The 24,358-nt window shown below is 38.4% G+C and overlaps 3 protein-coding genes across 3 annotated transcripts; 1 reads left to right on the forward strand and 2 right to left on the reverse strand.

The window, feature by feature from the left end:
- Nucleotides 1-4,032: 4,032 nt before the first annotated feature.
- LOC146483919 (histone H3-like centromeric protein A) lies at nt 4,033-12,346 on the reverse strand. The gene is made up of 5 exons (XM_085105263.1): nt 12,100-12,346; nt 8,329-8,429; nt 7,055-7,132; nt 6,128-6,165; nt 4,033-4,725 (listed from the first exon to the last, which is right to left on the reverse strand). Exons 1-5 carry the CDS (start codon nt 12,245-12,247, stop codon nt 4,629-4,631), a joined length of 462 nt encoding a protein of 153 aa, XP_084961389.1. The 5' UTR covers nt 12,248-12,346; the 3' UTR covers nt 4,033-4,628.
- Nucleotides 12,347-13,164: 818 nt separating this feature from the next.
- On the reverse strand, nt 13,165-19,155 carry LOC146483920 (calcium load-activated calcium channel-like). The gene is made up of 7 exons (XM_085105262.1): nt 19,003-19,155; nt 18,500-18,577; nt 16,941-17,003; nt 16,295-16,341; nt 15,729-15,796; nt 14,968-15,112; nt 13,165-14,326 (listed from the first exon to the last, which is right to left on the reverse strand). Exons 1-7 carry the CDS (start codon nt 19,061-19,063, stop codon nt 14,240-14,242), a joined length of 549 nt encoding a protein of 182 aa, XP_084961388.1. The 5' UTR covers nt 19,064-19,155; the 3' UTR covers nt 13,165-14,239.
- A 73-nt stretch (nt 19,156-19,228) lies between these two features.
- Nucleotides 19,229-23,150, forward strand: LOC146483921 (mini-chromosome maintenance complex-binding protein-like). The gene is made up of 2 exons (XM_085105264.1): nt 19,229-19,843; nt 20,593-23,150. The coding sequence occupies exons 1-2, from the start codon at nt 19,300-19,302 to the stop codon at nt 21,903-21,905; spliced, it is 1,857 nt and encodes a 618-aa protein (XP_084961390.1). The 5' UTR covers nt 19,229-19,299; the 3' UTR covers nt 21,906-23,150.
- Nucleotides 23,151-24,358: the final 1,208 nt, after the last annotated feature.

A 24,358-nucleotide genomic window follows, 5' to 3' on the forward strand; every position in this document is an offset into this window, starting at 1 on the left:
ATTAAACAAAAAGAAAGTGTTCCACATGTCTTCTATCCTATTGAAAAAACTAAACTTAAATGTATTAGTACATTCATATTTTCCCCTTAACGGACACCGATCAGAATTGGAGAAAAACTGTACATATGTAGATGGATCAACATTTATATAGCCATTCAGGACTTTGTACAGGAATAATACGACAAATAAAAATCGCCTTTGTTCTACGGAAAACAAATTCAGCTTTTTTCTTCGTTGTTGATAATCATCGTTGGTCTTCAGAAATAAACTTAGTTGCCCTTCGCTGAATTCGCTCCAACATAGAAACATTTCTAGATGTAGACCACACAACACTGCAATACTAGTCTTGCTGTGATCTGACCAGGGCAAGATAAAGCGTTCTCAATGTGGAAACATCTTGAAATCCTTTACAGATCCTTTTAATTAGGCCTAGCTAGGATCTATTCTCTACTGAAAATATCCTCGCCTCAGGCTGAAAATGTTGGGAAAATAACAAGCGCCCATCCTCGAATGAGGGCCCAGCCTCATGGGCCCAAAATTAAATAAGCGCCTAGGGCGGCTAATCGAATAATTGCGGTAAGTTGGATTGAGATAGGTTGACGTTTTGTTTGATGCATAAACTGTACACTAAGTTATCAAATGTTATAAATTTTTTGTTATTATTGTGTTTGACGTATACTCTGTGCATCCTGTATTAAGCGGTCACTTAGCCCGATTCCCCGAGGGTGACCGCTTAATACGATATATTAATACCTCGTAAAAATGACTGCGGTGTCCCAAGATATTCCCTACGGTACAGAGCTGCTTCTTTTTTAGTCCGTTTTTCCACAAAAATCTAGTTCTCCCATAAGCGAGAAAACATTTGTAGAAAAACTATTCTCACACAGGATAATTTTTCCAGATATGTTCTAAACAAACTCAAACCTTGGAACACGAGAAGAAAATATCTTTAGGCCAGGTAAAAGTATAACAAAGACGGGCCGTTCCTTGATGTTAACCGCAGTGCGGCTACACGTGGACTGTAGGCACCGGTCAGGCAAGATGACGCGATGTGTGACGGATGTGTGACGCCTCGGCTAATTCAGCTTTTCGGCGCTAGAGGTCACGTGTAGTGTCACGTGACTTCTGATGTAAACAAACCGCGAGAGTTCGGACATTCAAACACACGAGTGCGATAGTGTACGAACAGAATGGTCACGGCTAAAGCCACTAAAAGGTGTGCTTATAGCCGGGTACTTGTAAAAACGATTCTCGGTACCCTGAATACTGGAAAAGAACGATTCCAAGGGTGATCCAGTCGAGTTCTTTCATTTCAGTTCCCGGCGCAGTTAGACAAAACGAGGGCATATCATTCCTCGTTTGAGTGTACGTAGGACAGTTTATCAATATACTTGTAGTCTGCAGGAAACAACATTAGATACTTGCCAAAATAAATCACTGTAGCATTGTTGAGACTCGCAAGACAGTTGTCGACTATCTTAGCTTTAAATATCTGCTAGATGCGAACTGTTAGCCACAAAACAGCGGAGTTACACGTCAACTCTAAGAAAGCAATTTCTTTTGAGGCCAGTCAAAGCCATAGCTCTTGATACTGAGAGACAACAATGAACACAGGCAGCCCAAGTTCGCGTCACTAGAGAGCGTGTGATAATTTTAAAATAACTAGTGAGACGATGACCTTTGAGTGCAACCGGTGTGCGACAAATGCAGACTGCAGACTTGCAGACTTGCAGACCTGCAGACCTGTAGACTTGCAGACCTGCAGACCTGCAGACCTGCAGACCTGCAGATCTGCAGACTTGCAGACTCAACCTACTGGCCTTTCCCAATTTAGGGACTGGTCATAAAGTACCGGGGGGGGGGGTGGGCTGGAAAAATTCATTTTTACGAAGGCTAGTTTTGTGTGACCCACCCTCATATTTTTGCAGAATAATGCATGGCCCACCCATATTTTTCAGGTAAAAAATGAAATGACCCACCCCTAGTAAATAAAGGTAAGACTATACATAAAACTAGACAAATTAGAGGACAAGTATGATAGAGGAAGGAGCACACATGCACAAAGTCTTGTTTTTGAAGTTTATCATTGCATGAGATCTATTTTTGTTGAAATACCTGAAATGATTTTGAGAAGATAATGTGCATCTAATATGTATCATTAATAACCACATGGAATCATAGTTGTTCATTTTAATGGATGCGAGTGAACTTGCCCTTTTCTTGATAGAATGTGTAGTTCCAGAAAATATCCTTACCCCACCCATGGAGGGAATTCAAGATTCTGGAGGGGATGGTGGTAAGAGAAAGAACAAAATTACAGAGATTGTATGAAAGAAACTTGGAAGTTCCTGGCGGTAGGGCGTCCTTTTATAAATTCCCTCTGTGATGGGGGATGGATATTTTCTGAAACTACACAATTATAATTTGTGCTTTTACTGTTAATACATTTCACAGTTTTACTGGCAAAAGGCACCATTTGATGCAAAACATGTGCAAAAATATTATGTGCCCCACCCCTTTAATGATGCATGGTTTTTGCTAGCCCACCCCTTTTTACATGCATGAAAACAGTGACCCACCCCCCCTTTTTTTCCAGCCCACCCCCCCCTGTACTTTATGACCAGTCCCTTATTTTAAAAATAATATTGTGAAACCTCCGCCATTCCACATCATGCGCTGTCCGCTTGGTACGCTTTGATACTTGGTCATACTTGGCTACTTTCACGATTGTCCTTCAGGAATAAAATTCTTACGTGCGCCAGTTTTGAGAAAACGTTGTCAAACTATATAGCAAACAGCATAATAAGGGCTAGGTTCTGACAAAAATACAATTTTAGTGATTTTTTTTTATTTTCTAAAATATCAGGATCGGGTAAACTCTCCGACGAACGAGGTCTGTTGCATTGAATTTATCGGGTATCGAACGCCTGGCAAGAACGAATTAGCTTCACAGCGTTATTCAAAAGACATTAATAATTGGTTATCGAGATATCCGAGTTCAAAGTTAGAATAGCAAAAAAATTATGTAGACGTGTTGCTCAGGTGGTCGCCCTGCCAAAGTTAGTTTAAATTTAAAAATTCCTGCGCGAGATTTTACCCCCTTTTCGTAAACAACACATGCCTCCACAGGGGATTATATCACTCGATCGTACTATAAAATGCCGCAAGCTAGTGAATCAGCAACACTCCATGGAATCAACAACACTAGCATATAATTCTCGTTAAATTCCAAAGTCGCGAAAATCCAGAAGTATGCAGGTCGACAACTGTGAAAGGAGCCAAGTAGCCTTAAAGCGTAATTAGCGGACAGCGCATGATGTGGAATGGCGGAGGTTACACAATATTATTTTTAAAATGAATTGGGAAAGGCCAATATGTTGAGTCCATCAAGTCTGCAAGTCTGCAGGTCTGCAAGTCTGCAAGTCTGCAGGTCTGCAAGTCTGCGAGTCTGCAGTCTGCATTTGTCGCACACTGGAGTGCAAGCGGTATTGGGTTACAGACAGCCGTTGAGAAATTTGAACGCATTATAAGACTTTGTATGGGAAATAAACTGCCGACGATTTTCACGCTAAATTTAACTTTCATTCAATGAAATGAATGAAACTGACTCACCTCTGGTGTATTCTTGTGCGTTTTGGGGTTTATTTTGCCGTTTCGGGTGTTCTTTGAAATCACTGTCATTTCCCTCATAAGACCCCAAACTCACACTGTGACCAGCTCCCAGTTGGCTTGATAGCTCAGTTGACTCAGTTGGTAGAGCACTGCACCGGCATCGCAGAGGTCATGGGTTCGAATCCCGTTCAACCCTGAATTTTTTTCAGGCTTTCCTTTCTTTTCTTTACGCTTGGGTGGCGTACTAACTGCGAGGATCTTTCTTCTATATTTAATGTTACCGGATGTTTGCTTTTTTGTGGGTTAACAATTTTCGTAAATGAAAAAAAAAAATGTTATTTGAACGTACTTCAAGGGTGATTTTTTTTTTTCGAATAACACGCAAAAATAATCGCTCCACAGTGTAATGACAAACGCAAAATATTTAAAGTTGAAATTTATTTCTACAATGACAATTGGAATGCTCAGTGTTCACAAACTTTCAAGGCCCCGGTTGTTTAAAAGAGCGGATACCTCTATCCACCAGATAAAGCGCTATCCAGAGGATAAAATGTTCTCCAACCAATACATTTCATCCACTGGATAGCGACTTATCCGCTCTTTGAAAAACTGAGGCCTAATCTTTAGCTATTTTCTGGAATAGTGTCCACGTTTTATTAATAACATTAAACATACGAACGATTTGACAAGAATGAGTAAAAAGATATCAAAAACAATCTGAGTGCTAAAAATGCACCTTTTCACATAACATTTTCACAAATGTATCTTTTCTAACAAAGTGCAAAATTAAAAATACTTGTTAAGTACATGTAAATTTCTCTCTGTAATGTAAGCCTTCTTCTTTCTAAAATATATGCATAGTAAATATTTTAAAACGAATTGAAAAATAAGTGTGTTATAAACTGTATAAATATTTTGGCTTTTGCCCAAGGTTAAGAAAAGCATCTTTTGAAAAAATATATACAAATGAAGACAGAATAGACGTGTGTCTTCCTGCAGTCAAACTCTGTTTGTTATCACCCTAATCCATCATGGCGGCCACGGATTCGTCTGGCAAGCTGCATGTCTTTGGGCATGACGGTGACTCGCTTAGCGTGTAATGCACATAGATTACTGTAAAGACAAAAGGGAAACAAGGACGCAAAGAAAAACAACAACAATAGTCAATTAACCTATTCCTTTGAAGTTCGCAGTAGACAAAACTTGGAATGAGTTAATACTTAACAGGTTAAAGAGATGTTCACTTAATTACAATGCTTGCATGGGGGCATGTAGCAGATTAATGTGTGATTTTAAACCTTCAAACCTTCACTTCACAACTTGCTGCTTCAACCCTTATCTCTGATATGGGAGTCAGTTCCTGACGAAACTGGAGTGCTGTATCGGTGGGGAGTAGAAACGAATGTTTGGTTTATCAAAAGAATTGATAACTGAAGGTAAATTAGCCACTGTAAAGAGATTCCAGTGCTGACGTTTCAAGCGTTAGTCCTTTGTCAGAGCAAATCCTTTAGAGATTGCAGCGAGTTACTACCATGGAAAACAGAGTTAGTGTCTAAAGAAACTGCGGTGCTGTGTCGTAGGGGAGTAAAAACAAATGTTTGGTTTATCAACAGAGTTAAAGGTAAATTGGTCAACGTAAACCAAACATTCTTATCTCTGACATATATTGGATTCATCAGACAAGAAACTTTGCTCCATGTTTTTTCATTCCACCCCCGATATTTTAACAGGTGCTAGTAAAGCATCAGAGAAGACACATGAGATGATTGAAGTCAGAAGGAAGAACAGTGAAAAACGTTTCAAAAGCATTGAAATTGTTTTGCGCTTTGCCCTTCTTCAGTGGCTTTCTGCTTAAAAAAAAAAAAAAAAAAAATATATATATATATATATATATATATATATATATATTAATCTGTTTTTGGGAGGAGGAGTTCTCTTGGAACCTTTGCCACTTTTCATTGTTTCAATCATACCTAACAGCTCTTAAATCAAAAGCAATAGACAATTCTAACAAAATGACTGGGATATATAACTACACAGTGGAACAAATATATATATATATAAAACTACAGAGTGGAACAGCATCCCATTTCAGCCCACCATGGGTGATTAGGGAGTAACAAATGGTATACAGCTGTAGTTACTCCATACTGCGGAATCAAGTTGAGCTCCAGCTTTGTGGGTCATCTTGGTCTGAATCTACAATGTGCTTTAGTCTTAACAATAAAATTCAGTGTCATGCAGAATTTTCAATCAAAGATGATTTGTAACATGTACACCCATGTCCAGAAATGCCTGTACTTTGACAATTTTCACTTTCATGGGACTTAATCCTTAGCAGAATTACTGATGTTTAGCTGAGGAGAAGGGATGAGAGACACTTTGTGACATCTGACATAACAAACATGCACTGTGCTATCACATAATACTGGACATAATCTCAAAATTTAAATAGATTCAGTGACACAAAATTGGACAGAATAAAAGGAAAATGCAAAAGTTGAATGAATGGTACGAATCCTCAAACAGTCGAACAAGAAATGCTTCTGCTGCCTGGAAAAACAAAACAAAAAAACAACAAAAGAAAAGAGAGGAAAACAAATGTCATTGTCCAAGTAATCACATACAAACAGCTGAAGATAAAGAAACATTAATTTACAACTGAAGGGCTAAGGCATAACAAGTATAAATAACTTTGCTGTCAAAACTGAGGTTGAGAACAGTGACTATTATATTAAATTTGACGAAAAATACTGACAATGAAAAAATTACAACTGTAACTCTTTTCTCTGACTTCCTTTAGAACGATGCCTCCTTTTGCTACTGTGCATCTCGGGGTGGCCCAGGAAAGTCGGGTTTCTTAACGGCGGTGCCTGTTATATTTTTTGCGCGGCTTATAACTATGCAGGAATAGCAGATCTCTCAGCAAGGGTTATTGGAATTTGAAAAGAAAATTAGGGGTAACCATGCATTCTTCAGACATAATTAACCTTCAATATATATATTGCTTTGTATTTTACATCATTTTATAATTATTGTTACTTAATTATCTGTAAAACATGCATGGGTACCCCCAATTTTCTTTTTGGATTCCAATAGCCCTTGCTAAGATCTGCTTTTCCCGTATAGTCATAAACTACACAAAAATACTTCTTTATTAGTAGCCACTGTCCTTAAACAAGGTCACAAAGACAAAACTTTCTGTCTTTAACAGGCTAGGAAAATAGAGATTTTATCCTTACAGGGTTGAACTTTACAGTTACTACCTTCCTGCCCAAGCTTTTGTCAAGCCCCCGCCCCACCAACACAACATCTAGTTTGGCATCTGTTCATAACAAAATGCCCAGTCTTATCAAGTTACCATCAAATCATAGCAAAACAAAACATTTTCAGAATCCTCACCCAGTCCGTTCAATTTAAATTAAAAGCAAGTTTTTCTCACCTCTTGAAGAGCTAATAACGCTGTGATCTGCCACCTTAACTCTTCATGGTGGTAAAACTTGTCAGCTATTTCTCTCACCTATTATTTAAAAGAAACACCTCTTCATTTAACCCGGAAAAACCTGGACAATGGCAGTCTTTTGTTCCTTGATAATGGATTTCATTAACTTAATATTTTCATCAGGAGGGCATCGGTGCGACAAAAATGGGTTGGGTCATGTTTTCAATTTGTTGATTAAAACTTGTTTTCCAGTTCATCAAAAGAAGCAAACCCCTTGTAAGAACTTCCCACAACAACACAACACTTTCAGATATCTGTCAATATCTTAGATAAACAATATACACTTAATGTACGGTCCCGAGGGAAACAGTTAGTTTTGTTTTCCCGAGAGTCCTGACATTTCCCAAGACTTTGTCTCAAGGGAAAACAAAACTAACTAGTTTCCCGAGGGACGATACATTAAGTGCTTTGTTATATAGTTAGACTTTCCCTTCAACAGTCACAGCAAAACAAACAAACAAACAAACAACTGAGGGGGCAACAACTGCGGAGTGGAATCTCGATTTAACGAACCTCTATTTAACGAAGTCCTTGATATAACGAACGATATCCTATGTCCCGGCCAAAGTTACAGTAAAATGTATGGAATAGAACCTCGATATAACGAACCTCGATATAACGAATTCTTCGATATAACGAACATAATCCGGAAGCCCAAACGTAAAATCTACCTCGATATAACGAATTACAATGTCAACACGCAACAGAAGATAAACGCTGAACAGATCAACACTCTGAAAGTGTCGTTTTTTTGTAAACAAAAGTTGCGCGTCTGCTCAAAATTACTACTGAAAGCCACCATGCTTAATGAATTGCATCTCAAAACGCAGCACTTCTGGGTGACGAAAATCGCATTGAATTGCGTGACAGAAGTCACCTGTGTTGAAAATAAATCATTAACTATGACTTCGATGAAACGACATTTTGTTCGTTTCCCTCAAGTTCGTTATATCGAGGTTTTCGATATAACGAACCCTCGATTTAACGAACAAATTTGGCCGGTCCCCTGCGACTTCGTTAAATCGAGGTTCCACTGTATCCCGGTCAGAATACATCCGTATTTTATCAGGGGCATGTGACCAAGAATCAACCAATCACAGTGCTTGTTTTGTTGAGTGAAAGTCTAGGTAAATAACAATATTTTTTGGCCTTGAGTGTTTGAGAGTAAACAACTACAAGTCTATTTTATTTTTGTTGCAGCTCTTTTTGCTTACCACTCTCATGAAAGGAGCCTTTCGCAGTAAAAGATGAGTTGTCTTTTGATAGTGTCTGATTTCCATTAGTGCTCTTGTTCCTGGGCGAAATCTTCTCTTTTCTAGTAAATTAAAAGGTGTGTGACATGACATTAATGTACAATGCAGCCTACAGTAAAAAGGGACAGTTGTACTGGGACAGTAAGGGCTTGATCAAATTAAATGTGTGGAAATTCTCAGCATGAGTTGAAGTTTGGTGGCCAATATTTCATTTCAAATAATTATTTGGTATTACACGTTAGTGATCAAATTCAGCATAGGAACAAATTGTTTGCAAAAAGAAATCTATAATCAAGATGGAACCTCTAAAGGTAAGATTCCTATGTGGAACCACAGTCTGAAAAATTCAATGTATACCCAACAGATCATACAGTATATGTATTCTTGGTATTGAACTAGATCTACAGGCAGTTGCAAAAAGGTTGATACACTCTCAGCATTTTTCCTATATCTTGCAAATAACGCATTCTAAAAGGCCAATGACGACCTTATACCCTTCAAACCCCACTTACAATGTTGAGGCTTGCTTGTTTGAATGTCATTGTGAATTTAAACAAAATTGATAAGAGGGGTGAGGAGGGGGGACAACTACAGGTAACACCATGGTGAGTGTCAAAAGTACCCAATAACAGAGAGTATCTCAACTCTTTTTGCAATTGCTTGTAGCTTGCAATGGAGGCTCTTTTGGGAGAATATATTAAAAACTGCATGTATTTGCATGTGAAGAGATTCTCCCATTTCAGCCTTGTATACAATCTAGTTCAATATTGAGGATATGAATATGGTCTACAAGCATTAGCACAAGGTAGCTACATTGTAAGTGCCCTTCTCTATCAGGGTTGTACGTCACTGACCATAAAAAAAGTTTTGGACTTGTTGAATATAATTATAGTTTTGCAATATCACAGATCTCAAATTTACAATTTGCAACCCCTTTAATTGCACACACAGTTTCACGGCAATATATTCATGAAGTGAAGCTAGCAATAAGTACAGTTACACTAGACCTCTTCTCCAAAGCTCCCCTTGGAAAAATAGCTTGGGTGAGGTTCACTCTAGGTTTTGATAGATTTCATGCTTGAGGTCACATGCTGATGAATTGCCCAAGGGGAATGGAAAACCTTTACTGATTTGGTGGGAAACAATGATAAATGTAAACATCACGACATGAATCAAGAAATGTTTTTGGTAATTTTGCTGAGCTTACAGTTTTTCATGTAAAATTTATTGTAAGAACATGCTGAGTTATATACGACTTTGGGTATTTCCACAACCACAAAAGTTGATTTCAGCGACTTCTGAACGATAGGGTTCTAGGCCACTGGTGGGAGGAAAAACTTTCACGTATCTCAAGGCACTACCAGCTTGTAGGCCCAAACCCGGAACGCCAAAACACCAGGATGCGAGAGACTATTCCCATCGAGTAGCTGTTAGTTTATGGCGTTCAGCCGGTAAATGCTACTGATCCTGTGGGTTAATGATGGATCTAGCAAAAACTACAGTGATTAAATGCTGCCATGAATTTATACAAGAACTGCAGCTTTCAAAACAAGTTCATAAAGTTCCCTTTTACGAGAAAAGCTGTCATTAAGACCCCGTCCACACGTATCCAGATATTTTTGAATCCGCAACTTTTTCTTTCCAGATACAAAAATATCCACGTCCACACGTTTTGCGATCACACCGTATTCAAATCGAATTCGCCCGTCCACACATATTCGGATTCACTTCGGATTCACTCTAGTACCCAGAACAACTCTGTAGATATTGGTTACGGCAATGCTTTCCTGCTCGTTTAAATAGTTTCTGCCGGCCGTTTTGTCTGGTAGACAACGTAAAGAGCTTGCAGATGTCAAGCCGCCTTCTGGCATAACTTACTTTAGCATTTAGTAGATCGGCAGCCATAATTAAATTTGGGCGGTAAACACTAGCGCCAGTTTTATGACGTCATTGTATCAGAACCGAAACGGGGGTCTAAAAATAGAAGGATTTTCCCTGAAGAGTAAAGTTCCAAATGTGGTTGAGGTCATTGACGCAAACAACACGTGAATTCTAGTGTTTGGTTCTTCACTTTGTTGTGATTGGTTGAGCCATTTTGGGTTCTTATCAACCCATAGAATTTACCTCTGCAACTGTCATGGGCAATTCTTTTTCTCTTTTTGACAAGTCCATGGAAATTTCCCGGAGGTAATTTCACTCAGGGAAAATAGGTTACACTCAAAAAGTTGCTTTTCCGTGGGCAAAAGCCATTTAATTTACCCAAGGGTGAAATGCAGGGTCCGAAATTGCGCTTTCCTGGTCGCCAATGCCACTAAACATTTTGCGCTGGCGACCAGAATTTCACAACTAGTCGCCAGCGGGCAATTAACTATTTCATGCGACAATCATTATACAAACAATAACTTTGATTTTCAGCCAAATCGATAAAAATAAAATTCAAAGCCGCCCGCCAATTGGTCACTTACTTTTTACCTTTCCACTGCCTTTGAAGTATAAAACTGATTTTCCTGTTATTATAAATCTATCACAACGCTTCACAGCTCGTGCAGTGCGAAGCTTCGCCTCCATGTTTTTTGAACGAGAAATGCTGCACAGTTGTGGCCCGGTGCGAACAACATTGCGATCCGTCGATCGTCTTGACAAAACGCGAAAGGAAAGATCGTTTACGGTTTTGAACATAGAGCAAAGAACCAACCAGCAGTTTTTCAATCGGGTACATTTCTTCTCCAAAAGGTAGAGACAAAAGAAGGTATAAAGTTGACTTACAACATTTATAGCAGTCGTATGAAACTGCGTATATAGCTGGCATTCGATTCATTCGTCGTGGTTTTTCAGTGGTAGGTGTATAAATCGCCATTGTGGCCCCAAACGCACACGCGTTCTCTTCGTTCTAATTCTTAAAAGAAAAATTGGAGAATTTTCCATCTGGCAACCCAAAATTTTGGTTTGTGTTTCGCTGCGAAGGAAAAATTTTATTGACGCATTTTTTTTCCGATTTTTGGCGATCACATTTTTCCATATGGCGACTGAAAAAAAAATTTCAGTCGCCACTTGCCGCCTGCTTAAAAAAGTTAATTTCGGTTCCTGAAATGGCTAGTGTAACTGCATCTTATTTGGCATGTTTACTGGAATCCTGTACATGCCATCAAACAATTTCAATTTGATGACAACATGAATTCTCCTTACTAGTATTTACACGGCTTCTCTAGCATGCTTATGCTCACATACATAATCAAATTAACAACTTTTGAAAACCATGCAAGCTTTAATTAATGAAGCTTAAGCTTTAAGCTTGTGATCAACATAATTTTCTCGGTCGCTGAATGACATAAAATTTGTTGATTATCCTCTGCAAATCAGACAAACGAGTTCCCTGTTGCATAGCACAACGCCAAGTGTTGCAGAAGGCTCGATTCGTCTGCCACACAGGCTACCTGTTGCACAACTTCAGTCGATCTCACTACACCAGCCACAAAAACACCATTCGATCAAAAGACCTACGCTTAAACATGTGTTTAATACACAAACGAGGGCAAGATTTCCGCACAGCCCCATGCATTAATTCATAATTAAGTAAAGCTTATATATTTTTTGGCGACTCAAATTCTGTTCATGTTCGTTCTTTGTGTAAGAGGATTAGTATGACATTTATGCATGTATAATTAACGGTGGAGCAGTGCGGAAATCTTTCCCAAACGAGAAATGAACGTGTAATGATCATGTAAACCTTACTTCTTTCCGAGCCGCGGGCACTATGAGTACTTGCACTTGATTTCTTAGGACTGCTGTATATAACTTCAGATGAAGGTGCACTGCGTTTCCGTGGATCAGAGGGCTTCCTTTTATCCTTTAGCGATTTGGTTGGCGCAGTTCGAACCATAATCGCGAAAAAACGAAAAGCTTTATGTCGTATATGTAGGTGCAGGATGCAGAAGGTAGCGTCCTACGCGCCTTTTGTTGATTGAGCCCAGCCTGCGGTGACCAGCGGTTGTTACCCACTCACAAAAAAGATGTCACTTGGCCTGCTGTCAAGTGTCCACCTGTAATCTCGCAGGCTGCGAAGGTTCATGGGATGGTGCTAGAATTGTCGGCTTCTGCCCAGTTTCTGTACAACTTTAATTTCAACACTTCACTAAATGTAACAAGGGCTCAATGAAGCCAAAGCCTTTTGCAAAGGTCACGCGTGAACGATATTTTTGAAATTTGAACGGAGTTTTGAAATTTACATGTCAGTTTTGAAAATCGCCAACGAGATTTCAGAGTTCCCGTCTAAATTTCCCATCTTATTGACGGTATAAAGCTATGAATGTTTCTTTACATTGCAAAATTGAATATTTCAAGAATAACAATTGTTTCCTAAGTATTTTGAATCTTTTTTTCAGTTAAAGCATCTTTTTCGGAACGATTTCCAGAGAAGTGTCCAACATTCCATTCACACATCGGACATTACAAAAAGAAATTTGAATGTTCATTTCATTCTTGGAAATACTGTTCACGCGTGACCTGGGTTGACTGTAAGATTTGACACATTTATGCATTATACCAGCATAATTACGTGGGATGCCTGTGGCAGCCTGTGTCAAGGTTTAGGTTGTGTCTGTCGTTTGATTAATTTATTCATTGAACTTAGAATGAACTCTCATCTCCCCTAGAAGGGATATTTTTGTCCTCTATTGTTCTAATTGTCTTCAGTGAAGACTAACCAATCAGAATGCATTGTCTGTGCAAAAGGTATTAGTAGGGCAAAAAAGGGGGGTCTCCAAAGGAAGGCTTTTGTCACACACATAAAAGATCAAATTTCGGTAAAAATGACGGCCTGTTGGTGTTCACACATAGATCTTCACTAAGACTACAATAAAATGTGCTGTTTTTAGAAAGAAAACAATTGAAATAGGTTAATAGTCGGAGGAGGCTAAATAAAATAAACACCAGAACTCTCTATATGCTGAACAAAAACTAAAATATTAATTCAGAACTGTTTCTTTCATGGCATCCAGTACATGTATACCACAATAAAGCTGCTTTCAAGCAAATTGGATTTACAGTCCAAAATGCTCATACACCCGCTTGCTTTAAGCCCTAAGTACTCTAAGGAGAGTGAGATGTCTTACTACAATTCAACACAGCAGCAGTCTGCTTGTATTTCGTTCATTTTCGTCTGATCTGTTAGATCTCCACAACACAATTTTTACAACTTCTGGTGTTATGCTTCCCTGCATAGCACTGCATCGACACAGCTTTATACTAAACAGCCACACTTCTTCCACAGACACCTCCATAACATGGACAGCTCTTTATTAAACTGCTCTTTTGGTGGTGGAGATAGCCTGTGAACTGGCTCCCAAAGTGGGGTATAGGGTCAAGAAAATGGAGAGTGGAGCGGAGTGGTGTGAGAGCAAGCTTGATTTATCTCGTCCTATACCCCAACGGGGAGCCTGTTCACAGGCAATGACCGAGACTACAGATTAAGGCATAAACTCCACCACCACATTTCATACATTGTCAAGCACCTCAGAACTTTGAAGTCCATATTTGTAAGTTTTTGACCACATTAATTTTATGTTTAACTGGAACCTGAGTTAACAAGAAAACGATGATAGTGGTCTAGTACTGTTTGCATGAGGATTGTGCTACCAGTAACAGCTTGCCATCTTCCATCAAATCTTCACTTATGAACTAATGTGCTGGGTCTGTATGACTATTGCTCATCATTTTGGATTGCAAGGAAGAAAAAACAGGCAAATGATTCAGATACATGCAAATGCTGTTCATTCAAAATATTAAAATCAAATGACACAGAAGCAGAAGCTTTTTCTCAAAAACAACATGACAAGGCTGCAGCTAGAGATTGGAGACATCTTTTATGTCATGTTCATTTACTTCCTTGAGGTGGAGCAAGAAGGCCACCAACCTTACTTGCTGCACGAGATGGTGCAAACCCAAGCATTTTCTGAATATTCTGTGGAAAAAAAAGCACATCAAGTTTGCTAAATTTGGCAAGTACTTGTACATGCATCTTGTATTTTAGTTTCCACAAAATGTTATTTTACCAAGGCTAAAAATATTAACAGCCTTCTGTAAACAACATTGTATTAACAGGTATTGTCTATCAATTAAGTGTAAAACCAATTTTCCCTAAGACACTCTTTGTGAAGTGTTTTTAAAAGTTGGATATGAGACTCAAGCTCTTTTGTAAGCGATTCACCTGGAGAGACTCTGGGAAATTGAGAAATTTAAATTTTTCCATTGGCTGTCCTGTCAATGGCTCTGCCCTTCATTTGTATTTTTACGGCACAATCTTTGTGGCAAAAGAAAAAAAGAAAAATCCAGTACCCCAGAGACAATCCAGGCAACCAACCACTGGCCATAGAACCCGAGGAATCTGGGTACCAGATTGTAATAAAAATGTTTCGATAACTGAGCCACATCCTAACTTTGCCATGGACATGTTGATTCATTCAATACAATTCCCCCCCCCAAAAAAAAAAAATGACCAAGCCAGGTACTGCTACATTCTAATAATGCTTCACCCAACAGCACCTAAAACCTGCAGCCAAACTGATAAAAGCAAACTGAGATCAAGAGAGATTTAATACAAACCTGTCTGACAGACATGGTGCACAGAATGTACAGAAAGATAAAAGAGCAGTCAGTGAAGTCTGTGCCCATCAAGTTACGATGAGACAAGCCTTGGATCCACGAGTGAGGAACAAATGGTAACTTTGCCACTACTCTCCCATCAAAACTGGAAAAATGCATGTAATAGATAATGACTAACTTGACTGACTTGACTCTTTTAAAGGAGAGCTGTCTCAGCATCACAAGTTTTGTAAGACGTAAAGGCTTGTTTCATCTAATTTCCAAACACATTGAATACTGGGCCTGGTTTCTCAACCCACTTCTCACTGTTTGCAAATTAAATGAAACACCCTTCCTTGTGTTTGAGAAAGATTACACAAGTATCAAGAGATTTAAAAGTATCCTCAAAAACAACTTCAATAAAAAGAACCCCGTTTTAAAATGCTCAGTTGTTATGAATTAAGGCATGCAACTACAAGGGTAAATCGTTACTCCCCAGCAACCTGGCAAGTTTTTAGAAGTGACAAGAGGTCAACAAATGGGCTACATTTTTGAACAACTACATGTACATGTAAGAAGTGTATTAAAAAGCTGTGTTATTATTGATACAGTTGGGACCTCAAAAAGTGTTTGTATTAGAAGGAGGCAGATTGTATTGGGTATGAAGAAAACTGCCCACAATAATGAGGTTTCTATATTAAGTGGGCGTCCATGAAATGGGTTTGACTGTAACTAGGAAAGAATGATTGATCATTATAAACTGTTAATAAGAATTCACTTACATGGAATTAAACATGCCAATAAGAGCTGTGAAGGTAAAGCCAATAGCAAATATAGACTTCATTTTAACCTGTATGAGAGATGAACGTTTGGTCACACATTTTTATATTACATGTAAATCACAGCCAAAAGATCGCTGCTGGAAAAAACCAAGATAAACATGGATTAATTAAAAGGGGGGGAGGGGGGCAGAAGAGAGATTAGAACTATTTTACTAATCAGTTGGTTTGGAGAGAGCCTGCTGGCACTGTTTAAGTGAGGCTACATACATGTAAAGGACAGTACTAAAATACATCAGTACATGGATTTAAAGAAACATTGGGTCAGTTGTTAGAAGACAGTTTCGACAGTGTTTTAAATGAAACCACGTTCCAAGCCATTTTCAATTTTGCCACCAATCATATCTAAATATTGGCTACTGCTGACGGTAGCAAGAAGGCTTGCATCCAAGACAAGAAAAATATTTATCTACTTAAAATAAAACACTTTTAAACAGATTTGGAGGCCCACTGGTTGGCCTAAGTTAGACTATGTTTAAATAACTGACCCATTGTACAATGTAGCTTACCATAGAAAGATCTCTATTATGATTCTTCAGCTTCTCTTCTACTCTTTCTAATAAAAGAAAAGTAAAAGGCAAATCTATTGAACATCACACAAAGCAAAGCAGTTATCTAGAACTGAAAACAGGTAAAAGGTATAAAATCTGAATGGCTCATTAAGCAGCTCTATTTTGGAATACACACTGGTTTTCATGCAAGAAACAGTTAGAACTATACATTTACTTACAGGTAGACCTAAATAAAGGCCAGTGCGTATGTATGTCCAAAGTCTAATTACATGTAGCTTTAACATAACTTAATTTCCTTTATACTGAGCAATTCATACAAAAAATGGAGTGGATGCATTGTCAATTCCTTTTGAAAATGCACAAGAATACAAAGTGTAAATGGTTTTGAGGAAAAAGTAATGGGCTAACTCTTCTTCATATATTGTAAGCCTTTGTTCTAAAAGTACATACAGAACCAGGTTTTTTATATAATTAACATGAAATGCAGTGTGTACTACCACAATAGAGCTGATTGGAGCAATTCAGATTTCAAGGCCAAAATTTGCTTATGCCCTTCTTGCACTAAGTCTTAATATTCACAGTCATTACTGCAAAGGTGTGACGCTAATCTACATGTATGACAATTTTGTTATAACCTGCTCACCCATTTTCTTCTTTTGTCCACCTTGCCTAGGAATATCTGATATGGTTTCTTTCCTTTTCTCCACTAAAGACAAAATAATAAAACTGCATATTATATCTATTATGTAATACAATCTGTGATGAAGAACAGTACAGGTTTAAATGATCATGAGGAATTAAGGATGAGGGAGGAGATTGCAAGTTTAACCTGTGGTCAGGTCTTTTTCCTTTGTTCTTTAAAATGGGGCTACATGTAACACAATTCAAGATTATTAAATGAAGCTGGGACTGGTATAGCTGAATTTAGTACAGACTGTATAAGAGGAGGCTCCATCCCACAGTGGTTGCAGTATCTTATTATCTTTTATTGACACAATCAGGTTGATCAAGTACAGTATAAAGTATGGTCAAGTACTATCAAGGCAACAAGATTCTTGTCCCATAGTTATTGTTGAGCATACAGTTGGAAGAGCTGAACTTATGGTGGGCAAATCTCAACTGGTATTCATATCCATTATTAAGCTGCATTATAAAATGCATTTTGTATCCCTCAATATTTTATCCTCTACAGCAACATGTCAGTGTATGCCTGTGACTTGCCGACAGGTAAATTTTAGTGCAACAGAAGTTGTAAGGATGGATGAAAAGTGAATAATTTCCACCAATATACATGGTCAACAAAAATACTCATCCAGGGATATTAGGATCAAGTTACTTCTAGTTCAAATGTTAAACTGCAGTTTTACCATTCTAGTGTCTTTGGTTATATTATTTGGCACAAAAAACAGCTGATAAATGGATTAAGAAAAGAGATTCAAAACTACATAAACTGATGAAGCTCTTCATGAAGCAAAACTGTGCTTTCCTTCAGACATAATGTCTGGGTAGAGTGGTGTATTAATAATAATATTATTACATAATAATTATGTTTGGAATGACAAAACACTACTCTACCTAGACATTATGTATATTCATTTATTATTTTCCAATGTTTAGGAATTTGTTTGATCTGTAGTGTACCATAACAATAATTGTGATGTTCACTGACAAACAGTGGCAGTAATGATCACTCAAATTAAAGATAATAACTTAAGGAAAGGAAACTGGAAACTGCTATGAGCCAACTTAAAAACCTCCAAGAACCTAACACTTTAATGATAACTTGTTCATTATGCGAGCGCAGTTCATGAGTTAAAAAGGGGGGAGAACAATCTATAAAAAGAAATAATTCAATGACATGCTGAAAACTCAGAAATGAACAAAGTTATCACTTTGGCAGAAAAAGATAAGGAAATTAACTTTTTTCAGTGACCAAAGATTAGTGCTTTAGTTTGCTGAGGGGAATTTGAGGCACCCCAATGGGCCTTTTGGCTCCTTGAGGTAAGGGCCTAAAAAAATTACGATGGGGATCAGGATTACAACACAATACGATTCAAAACGATCAGCTGATAAAAACTGTCTAGAATACAAGATTGAGGGAAAATTTTGGTTGGGATGGCGACATTAAAGAACCCTAGATTGGGGACACGCATACAAGGTATAGCACCATGAACCAGGCCAAAGAACTGAAAGAAAACTTACACTTTTTACTGTCCTTTTCAACCTCTGCAGTTAACTTTTTGTATTTGTCTGTTCTGTAGACCAGTAGGTAGGTTACTCCTTTGAAATAAGAAATGAAGACTTGAGGTAAATTCTCCAGTGACAGTGTATTAAAGGCTATCTATATTCCATCGCCTGCGAACATTTTTCTTGTTTTAAATCTACAAATACGTCGCAGTTACGACAGAAATCACTGTAACATATTCTACATGTATACAATCGTGCTCACGGATTACACAAGCTAAGGAAAGCACATGTCTTTAATTTACTACGAACATAAAACTTATGAAAATAAATATTTTGACAAAATTTAACAGCGTTTTCTCATAAAAATTTACCAGGGATGTTTTACGTAAGCTCAACTTCAATTGCCGGAATATATCGCCAATTTTAAGGCTCATAAGCTTAAACTCATGTTAAAGCTTAGGACCACAGAATGCAGCAACAAAATTTACAATTTAACTTTCATCAAGACAATTTCTTACCTTCAGAAAGAAGAGCAGTAGCTACTGAAATAAACAGAATGAGCATAGTATCAGCCAACATTTTACAACCCCTAATGAACCCTAATTTTTGAATTTTTTTTTTTTTTTGAAGAACTCAAAATGGCGGAAAAAATATGGCGGACGCTTTCTTTGTGCGCCTGCAGACAAAATGTCAGCAGTATATCAGCTATGCCATGAGCACATGATTCTAATTTTCCCGGGAAAACTGACCACGAGGGTTTATTGCATATTTTGCAGAAGAAAATTTGTTCTGTACTGATTGAACTCGCTGCAACCATGCCTTGCATTGAAGACTGGCTGACAAATCCGCTAAGTGTAGCTGAGGGAATCTTCCACGAGGCTGGCAAACCGGACCATGGACGAGTTCGCGAATTCTTTTCAGGCCGATTGCAAAACAACGAAGCGCTGCAGCACATTCCTTCGCTGAATGATGTTCCGGGTCATTTGCTGAAATCCAAGAGTTTGGTCAAATTTCGCTGCATGATTCAAGACATGTTTGACCCTGAATTCTACCTCGCTGTTTATGAAACCGTCGATAAGTCGGACAAGTCGTCAAATCTGCGGTTTGGAATGTATCAAGATATTGTCAGCTGCCCTGAAAACTGCGAGTTGATTTTGGAGTCATCGAGAAACGTGACGAAAGAGAGGCAAACATTCTACTGTGTACCGATACCTGGTGAAACGGAATGGGCGAAGAAAAAGTTCAAGGGAGAGAACGTTCCATCGGGTTTACAGTCTCGCGGAATGACGCTGGGGAAAAATACAGGTGTTAAGAGAGGACTTGATGATGAAATGGATCAGGGATCATCTGATTATTACGGTAAGTGTGTTTAATAGCTCATTTCTCGACAAGATTTCCGCACAGCCCCATGCATTAATTGTGTATACATTTTGCGACTCAAACTCTATTCATGCTCGTTCTTTGTGTAAGAGGGTTAGTATTACTGCAATGCATGTATAATTAATATATGGGGCTATGCGGAATAATAATAAATATTGTTATTATTAGTATTGATAAGTAGGAGAAGAAGATGAAGAATAGTAATAATAAGAATAATGATAATGATGATGTTGATGATGCTGGAGGGTTGTCCAATACACCCGAAATGAGTTGAATCATCTAAGTATGGAGGCAATTCAACTCACCAGAAGTCATGTCGTGAGAGATTTAGAAAAAATAATGCAGATAGGTTGTTATGGGGGCTACTGAGAAATGTTGGCAAATCAAGAAACATTCATTGTTATTTCTTAAATGAATGTTACCACCAGCACACCCTTTCAAAAATGAAAAGGTTGATGCTGTTGCCCTTATGAGTTCAGGACCTAATTGAGTTGAATCATCTGGGCTTATTGAAGATTTTATAACACACCAGTGGATCAGAAAGTTGTTATCTTTGACATCGTCAATTTATGCAAATTAATGCAAAACAGCACCAGTAATCTGATTGATTGATTGATTGATCACAACAGTCAGTGATTAACTGAATTAATTTGTAGTCAAACAACAATCAGTATCTGTTTTATTGACACATGTTATTTGACATGTTTTGTTGTAATTTTACCATATAGGCATGGAAGCTTCTAATGAACCCTGCAAGGAAGAAGCTAAAAGGTCCAGAGCTGATGAAACAGCAGGTGATGGTAATGTTTCCCCATTAGGAGCTGATCTTAATTTCCCACTTCCTAATGAGTGTGGTCCAGCCTGCTTGGTTCATTTTTATGATCAAGAGAGCAAATTTAAGGTAAACGACATGGTTGAGTTCATTGGCGTCCTCTCTGTCGACCCTGGGCTTGCAATGTTTGCTGACCAGAACATGGAAGATGCACCTGACACAATGGTCCCCACTCCGGATGACCTAATCACCCCAGAAGAGCAAGCTGTCCACCATCCTCCGCCATCACTTGTCCCGCGACTCCATTGCTTGACTTTTCGTCATTTGACACACTCCAACCCATGTGTCCCTTATAACATCAAAGGGGAGTTGACCACACACCTCATGGGGCAGTTTGCTGAGGTGAGAGGGGAATTGCTGTCCTTACTGACACAGGTTGCATATGGTGATGTGCTGGCTGCAGAGTACGTCCTCCTTCACTTGGTTTCATCAGTGTACAACTGGACAGGAATTATGCCAGTTGGGAAGTTTGCACTAAATGTCAGTGGGTGTCCACTATCGCAGTCATTTCCTCAAGAGGTGCACAAACTAGTTGAGCAACTTGTACCCAAGTGTCACTTCTTGTCCATGACACTGAACAACATGAACACTTTGAGCTTTATTCCAAAGAAGGACTATACAGCAAACCGACTGAAAAGCAGCATCCTGCAGTTATCAGAAAGTTCAAACTTGATTGTGGATGAGACGGCTTTAGAAGCTGGGCAACTTGATGGAAATGGTGTAAGGAATGTAACAGCTCTGGGGAATGTCATCTCATGGCAGAAACTGGAGTATGACTTCAATTATTACAAAGCAGAGTTTACCACCAATCTTCTGGTGTTGATTCTGTCAGAAGGGAAGTCTCTGCTTCCATCAGATTGCCATGTGGTCCTCAGGCAGTGCAATGCACCCCAGCCAGCGGGGAGAGTTCTTGGCAGTATCTCTTCAGATACCATGGAGCGAATGCGAGCCTTTCTGGGTGTGGCACGACTGGCTGAGTACTCCTTGTCATCCGAGATGCAAGAAGTTCTTCAGAATGATTTTGTGAAGAGTAGGCAGCAAGATCATAACAACATGACCGCAGAGGATTTTCATCTCCTACTGCTGATGTCACGTCTGATGTCTCTGAGCTATGGGCAAAGCACTCTGACGCCAGAGATGTGGAATCGCGTGAAACAGATGGAAGTTGAAAGAAGAGCAAGACTGGTGTCTGTTAATTCTCACAACTAACTGCCATTGTATACATTATGTAGTGCAACCAAATGCTTGTGCCTAGCCAATCCAAACTTAAAGTTTATGACCTTCACTTTTATAATAATATAATAATAACAACCTTTATACAGGGAGCCCACATCACGAAAGTGATATTCAGTGGGGCCCTTTCTCAAGATCAACTTCAGCTTTGTATGAACTATCATGCAACAGTCTGATTTCGGAGGAGCATTGCACAGTACAGTAGTTACAATGACTGGACATTTTAATTGGCTTACGTTGAGTTGAATTGGGTCATTTTAGAGAAAAAAAGAGCCATTACCTTATGTCAAGTACGCTTAGCTTGCCTGACATAAGGAATGCTCTTTTGCAGTGAGTTTGTTTCGGAGAGGGAGTGATCAGTGAAAATTTGCCAACCTCAAAGTCATTCTTATGAAAGCAGGTTCAGCTTCTGACAGAAAGTTCTCTTCACAAGTGATACAAATTATGAGTATCTACATGTGCAAATTAAAAATCATGTTTACTTATCTTAATGTCCATGTTGCAAGTAATACGCAGCATGGTGTAAGAGGGGCATAAGGGAAGCTTTCAGGGGCAACAAAAACACTCAGCTACTTATCAATAATCAGCCTTGATACAAACATCAAAAATCGATAAGTATGTAATGCAAAATCCTCAGACTAAAAATTTGGAAAAATTTTTTTTTGCTTACCTTTTTTGTCATACCCGAAACAAAGCTATGAAGTTGTTTCACAATGCTTAAATTGTAACACCAGAAGAAATTCAATGGTTGTATCTTATACAGCAAAAAAGAACGTCTGTCATGATAAGCGACAGTGAAATTTTTCTTGTTATCTCATTGTATTTGTACAATAGAATGTTTTCAGTTTAGAAGCTAACAAGACCCTGAGCATGTGACATGCCCACAAAAAAGGGCTGGCTATAATAACAAGATCACCGTCTTCGTGGGGTGTTCAAAAACTAAGCAGGTTTCCTGTTTGAGAGTGTCATGTGTAACTCCACTTTTCTGCTTAATCCTTGGCACTCACTTGGGAAGAAGGAGGTGATAATAATAGTTGATGATTGTACTTCCACGATAAAATAACCCCCCCCCCCCACCCCCTTGCACACACACACTCCCATCACCCCATACTTGAGTTGATAAAAATTGCTGTAAAGTAACAAATTGATCAGTAGAGATTCTAAGTGTGGATGCAGATATTCAGGCATTCAAACTAATAAAACTGATTGAATGCGGCTGCTAGAAAAAGCAAAAAGGTGTCCACTCTTTGATTGATATGGATTGAAATTGATTGAAATTGAATTAGTAACGAGTACCTATAAAAATGGATAATGATTGATTCATCGATTGGTATCTATTACTATCAACTGTTATCAGAGGCGATGTTCGTGTTTTTACATTTTGTACTGAAAATCGTTGACAATTATTCTGCCAATGATTATTTGTCTCTGATCTTATTTTATATTTTGGTCACTCAATCTGCATAGCAAGATAATTGCCAAATAGCAAGCTGATGCAGACAATGAGTGCTCAATGTTGTGACAAATTCAGTTTGACAGTTTGAAAGTGAGAGAAGGGTTTTGCATTGGTAGTCTCTGATGGGGGATCGTTCCCCCCGGGGGGGGAACCATTTAAAAGTGACGGGGGCGATCGTCAGAAATTTTAAAAAGAACCCCTAAAGGTACCAGATTTCTGTTTTGTAGGCGTGGTCTGAACAATTTTTTACCCCTAAGAGGTACCAAATCAGTTGACTGGCATTAACTTCTAATTCTTCTCATTTTTTGCTTCAATACCCTTAAAGGTACCACCATAGCTCTGACGGAAATCACTTTAGAAACTTATAGGCCGGGATTTACAATTCACATGTGTAGCAAACTCAGTGTCAAGTTATGTGACTTTCTTGCACAAGAAGTCATGATTGCGAGAGTTTTACAACTATCAACAAACTACTAGGAACAAAAAAAAACTTTAGAGGAACATTGTGGATCTTATCTTTACTTGCATCAGCGCTGTTTATGCCATTTGAAGCCGTAGGAAACCCTGTTTTTTTCGATGTAGTATCGCTATGAAGCATTCCCTTTAGCAAAAAACAACAAATTGAGCGTTTTGTGATTTCAGTTCAGAAAGAGGTTTATATATGTTCAAAACAACAAAGCTGCAAGTTATTGCAGGATGGTAATCATTTGTCGTTTTTTGCCAATTCATAACAATCAATAATTTTTTTCAGTGAGTTCGATTGTTATCGATTACCGATATCAATCAATAGTAATCGGCGTTTGATATCGATTGTAACAAATTGATTTCCGATATCGATTGCAATCGATTGACTTCCTCTGGTACACTCTGTTTTTTTTTATAAGAACCTTTTTTATAAGAACGTCGAGGCTGAGATTAACCAACATTTTAAGTTAAGAACATTCCTCAGGCTGATAGTCGATTAAGAACGTTT

Source organism: Pavona decussata, unplaced genomic scaffold (assembly GCF_977016875.1).
Source record: "Pavona decussata unplaced genomic scaffold, jaPavDecu1.1 SCAFFOLD_37, whole genome shotgun sequence".
Lineage (NCBI taxonomy): Eukaryota > Metazoa > Cnidaria > Anthozoa > Scleractinia > Agariciidae > Pavona > Pavona decussata.

Bases quoted from the DNA above. Each gene is read 5' to 3' on its own strand.
- LOC146483920 (XM_085105262.1), bottom strand. From the start codon at position 19,063: ATGTTGGCTGATACTATGCTCATTCTGTTTATTTCAGTAGCTACTGCT. The intron at 17,004-18,499 runs GTAAGTTTTCTT...TTTTGTCTTTAG, and splicing joins TGAAAAGGACAGTAAAAAGT to TGGAGAAAAGGAAAGAAACC. The intron at 15,797-16,294 runs GTAAGCTACATT...TCTCTCATACAG, and splicing joins ATAATAGAGATCTTTCTATG to GTTAAAATGAAGTCTATATT.
- LOC146483921 (XM_085105264.1), top strand. From the start codon at position 19,300: ATGCCTTGCATTGAAGACTGGCTGACAAATCCGCTAAGTGTAGCTGAG. The intron at 19,844-20,592 runs GTAAGTGTGTTT...TTTACCATATAG, and splicing joins GGGATCATCTGATTATTACG to GCATGGAAGCTTCTAATGAA.
- LOC146483919 (XM_085105263.1), bottom strand. From the start codon at position 12,247: ATGGTTCGAACTGCGCCAACCAAATCGCTAAAGGATAAAAGGAAGCCC. The intron at 7,133-8,328 runs GTAAGCAAAAAG...TTTAAATAATAG, and splicing joins AGGCTCCTTTCATGAGAGTG to GTGAGAGAAATAGCTGACAA. The intron at 4,726-6,127 runs GTACCATTCATT...TTGTCTTTACAG, and splicing joins GTTCGACTGTTTGAGGATTC to TAATCTATGTGCATTACACG.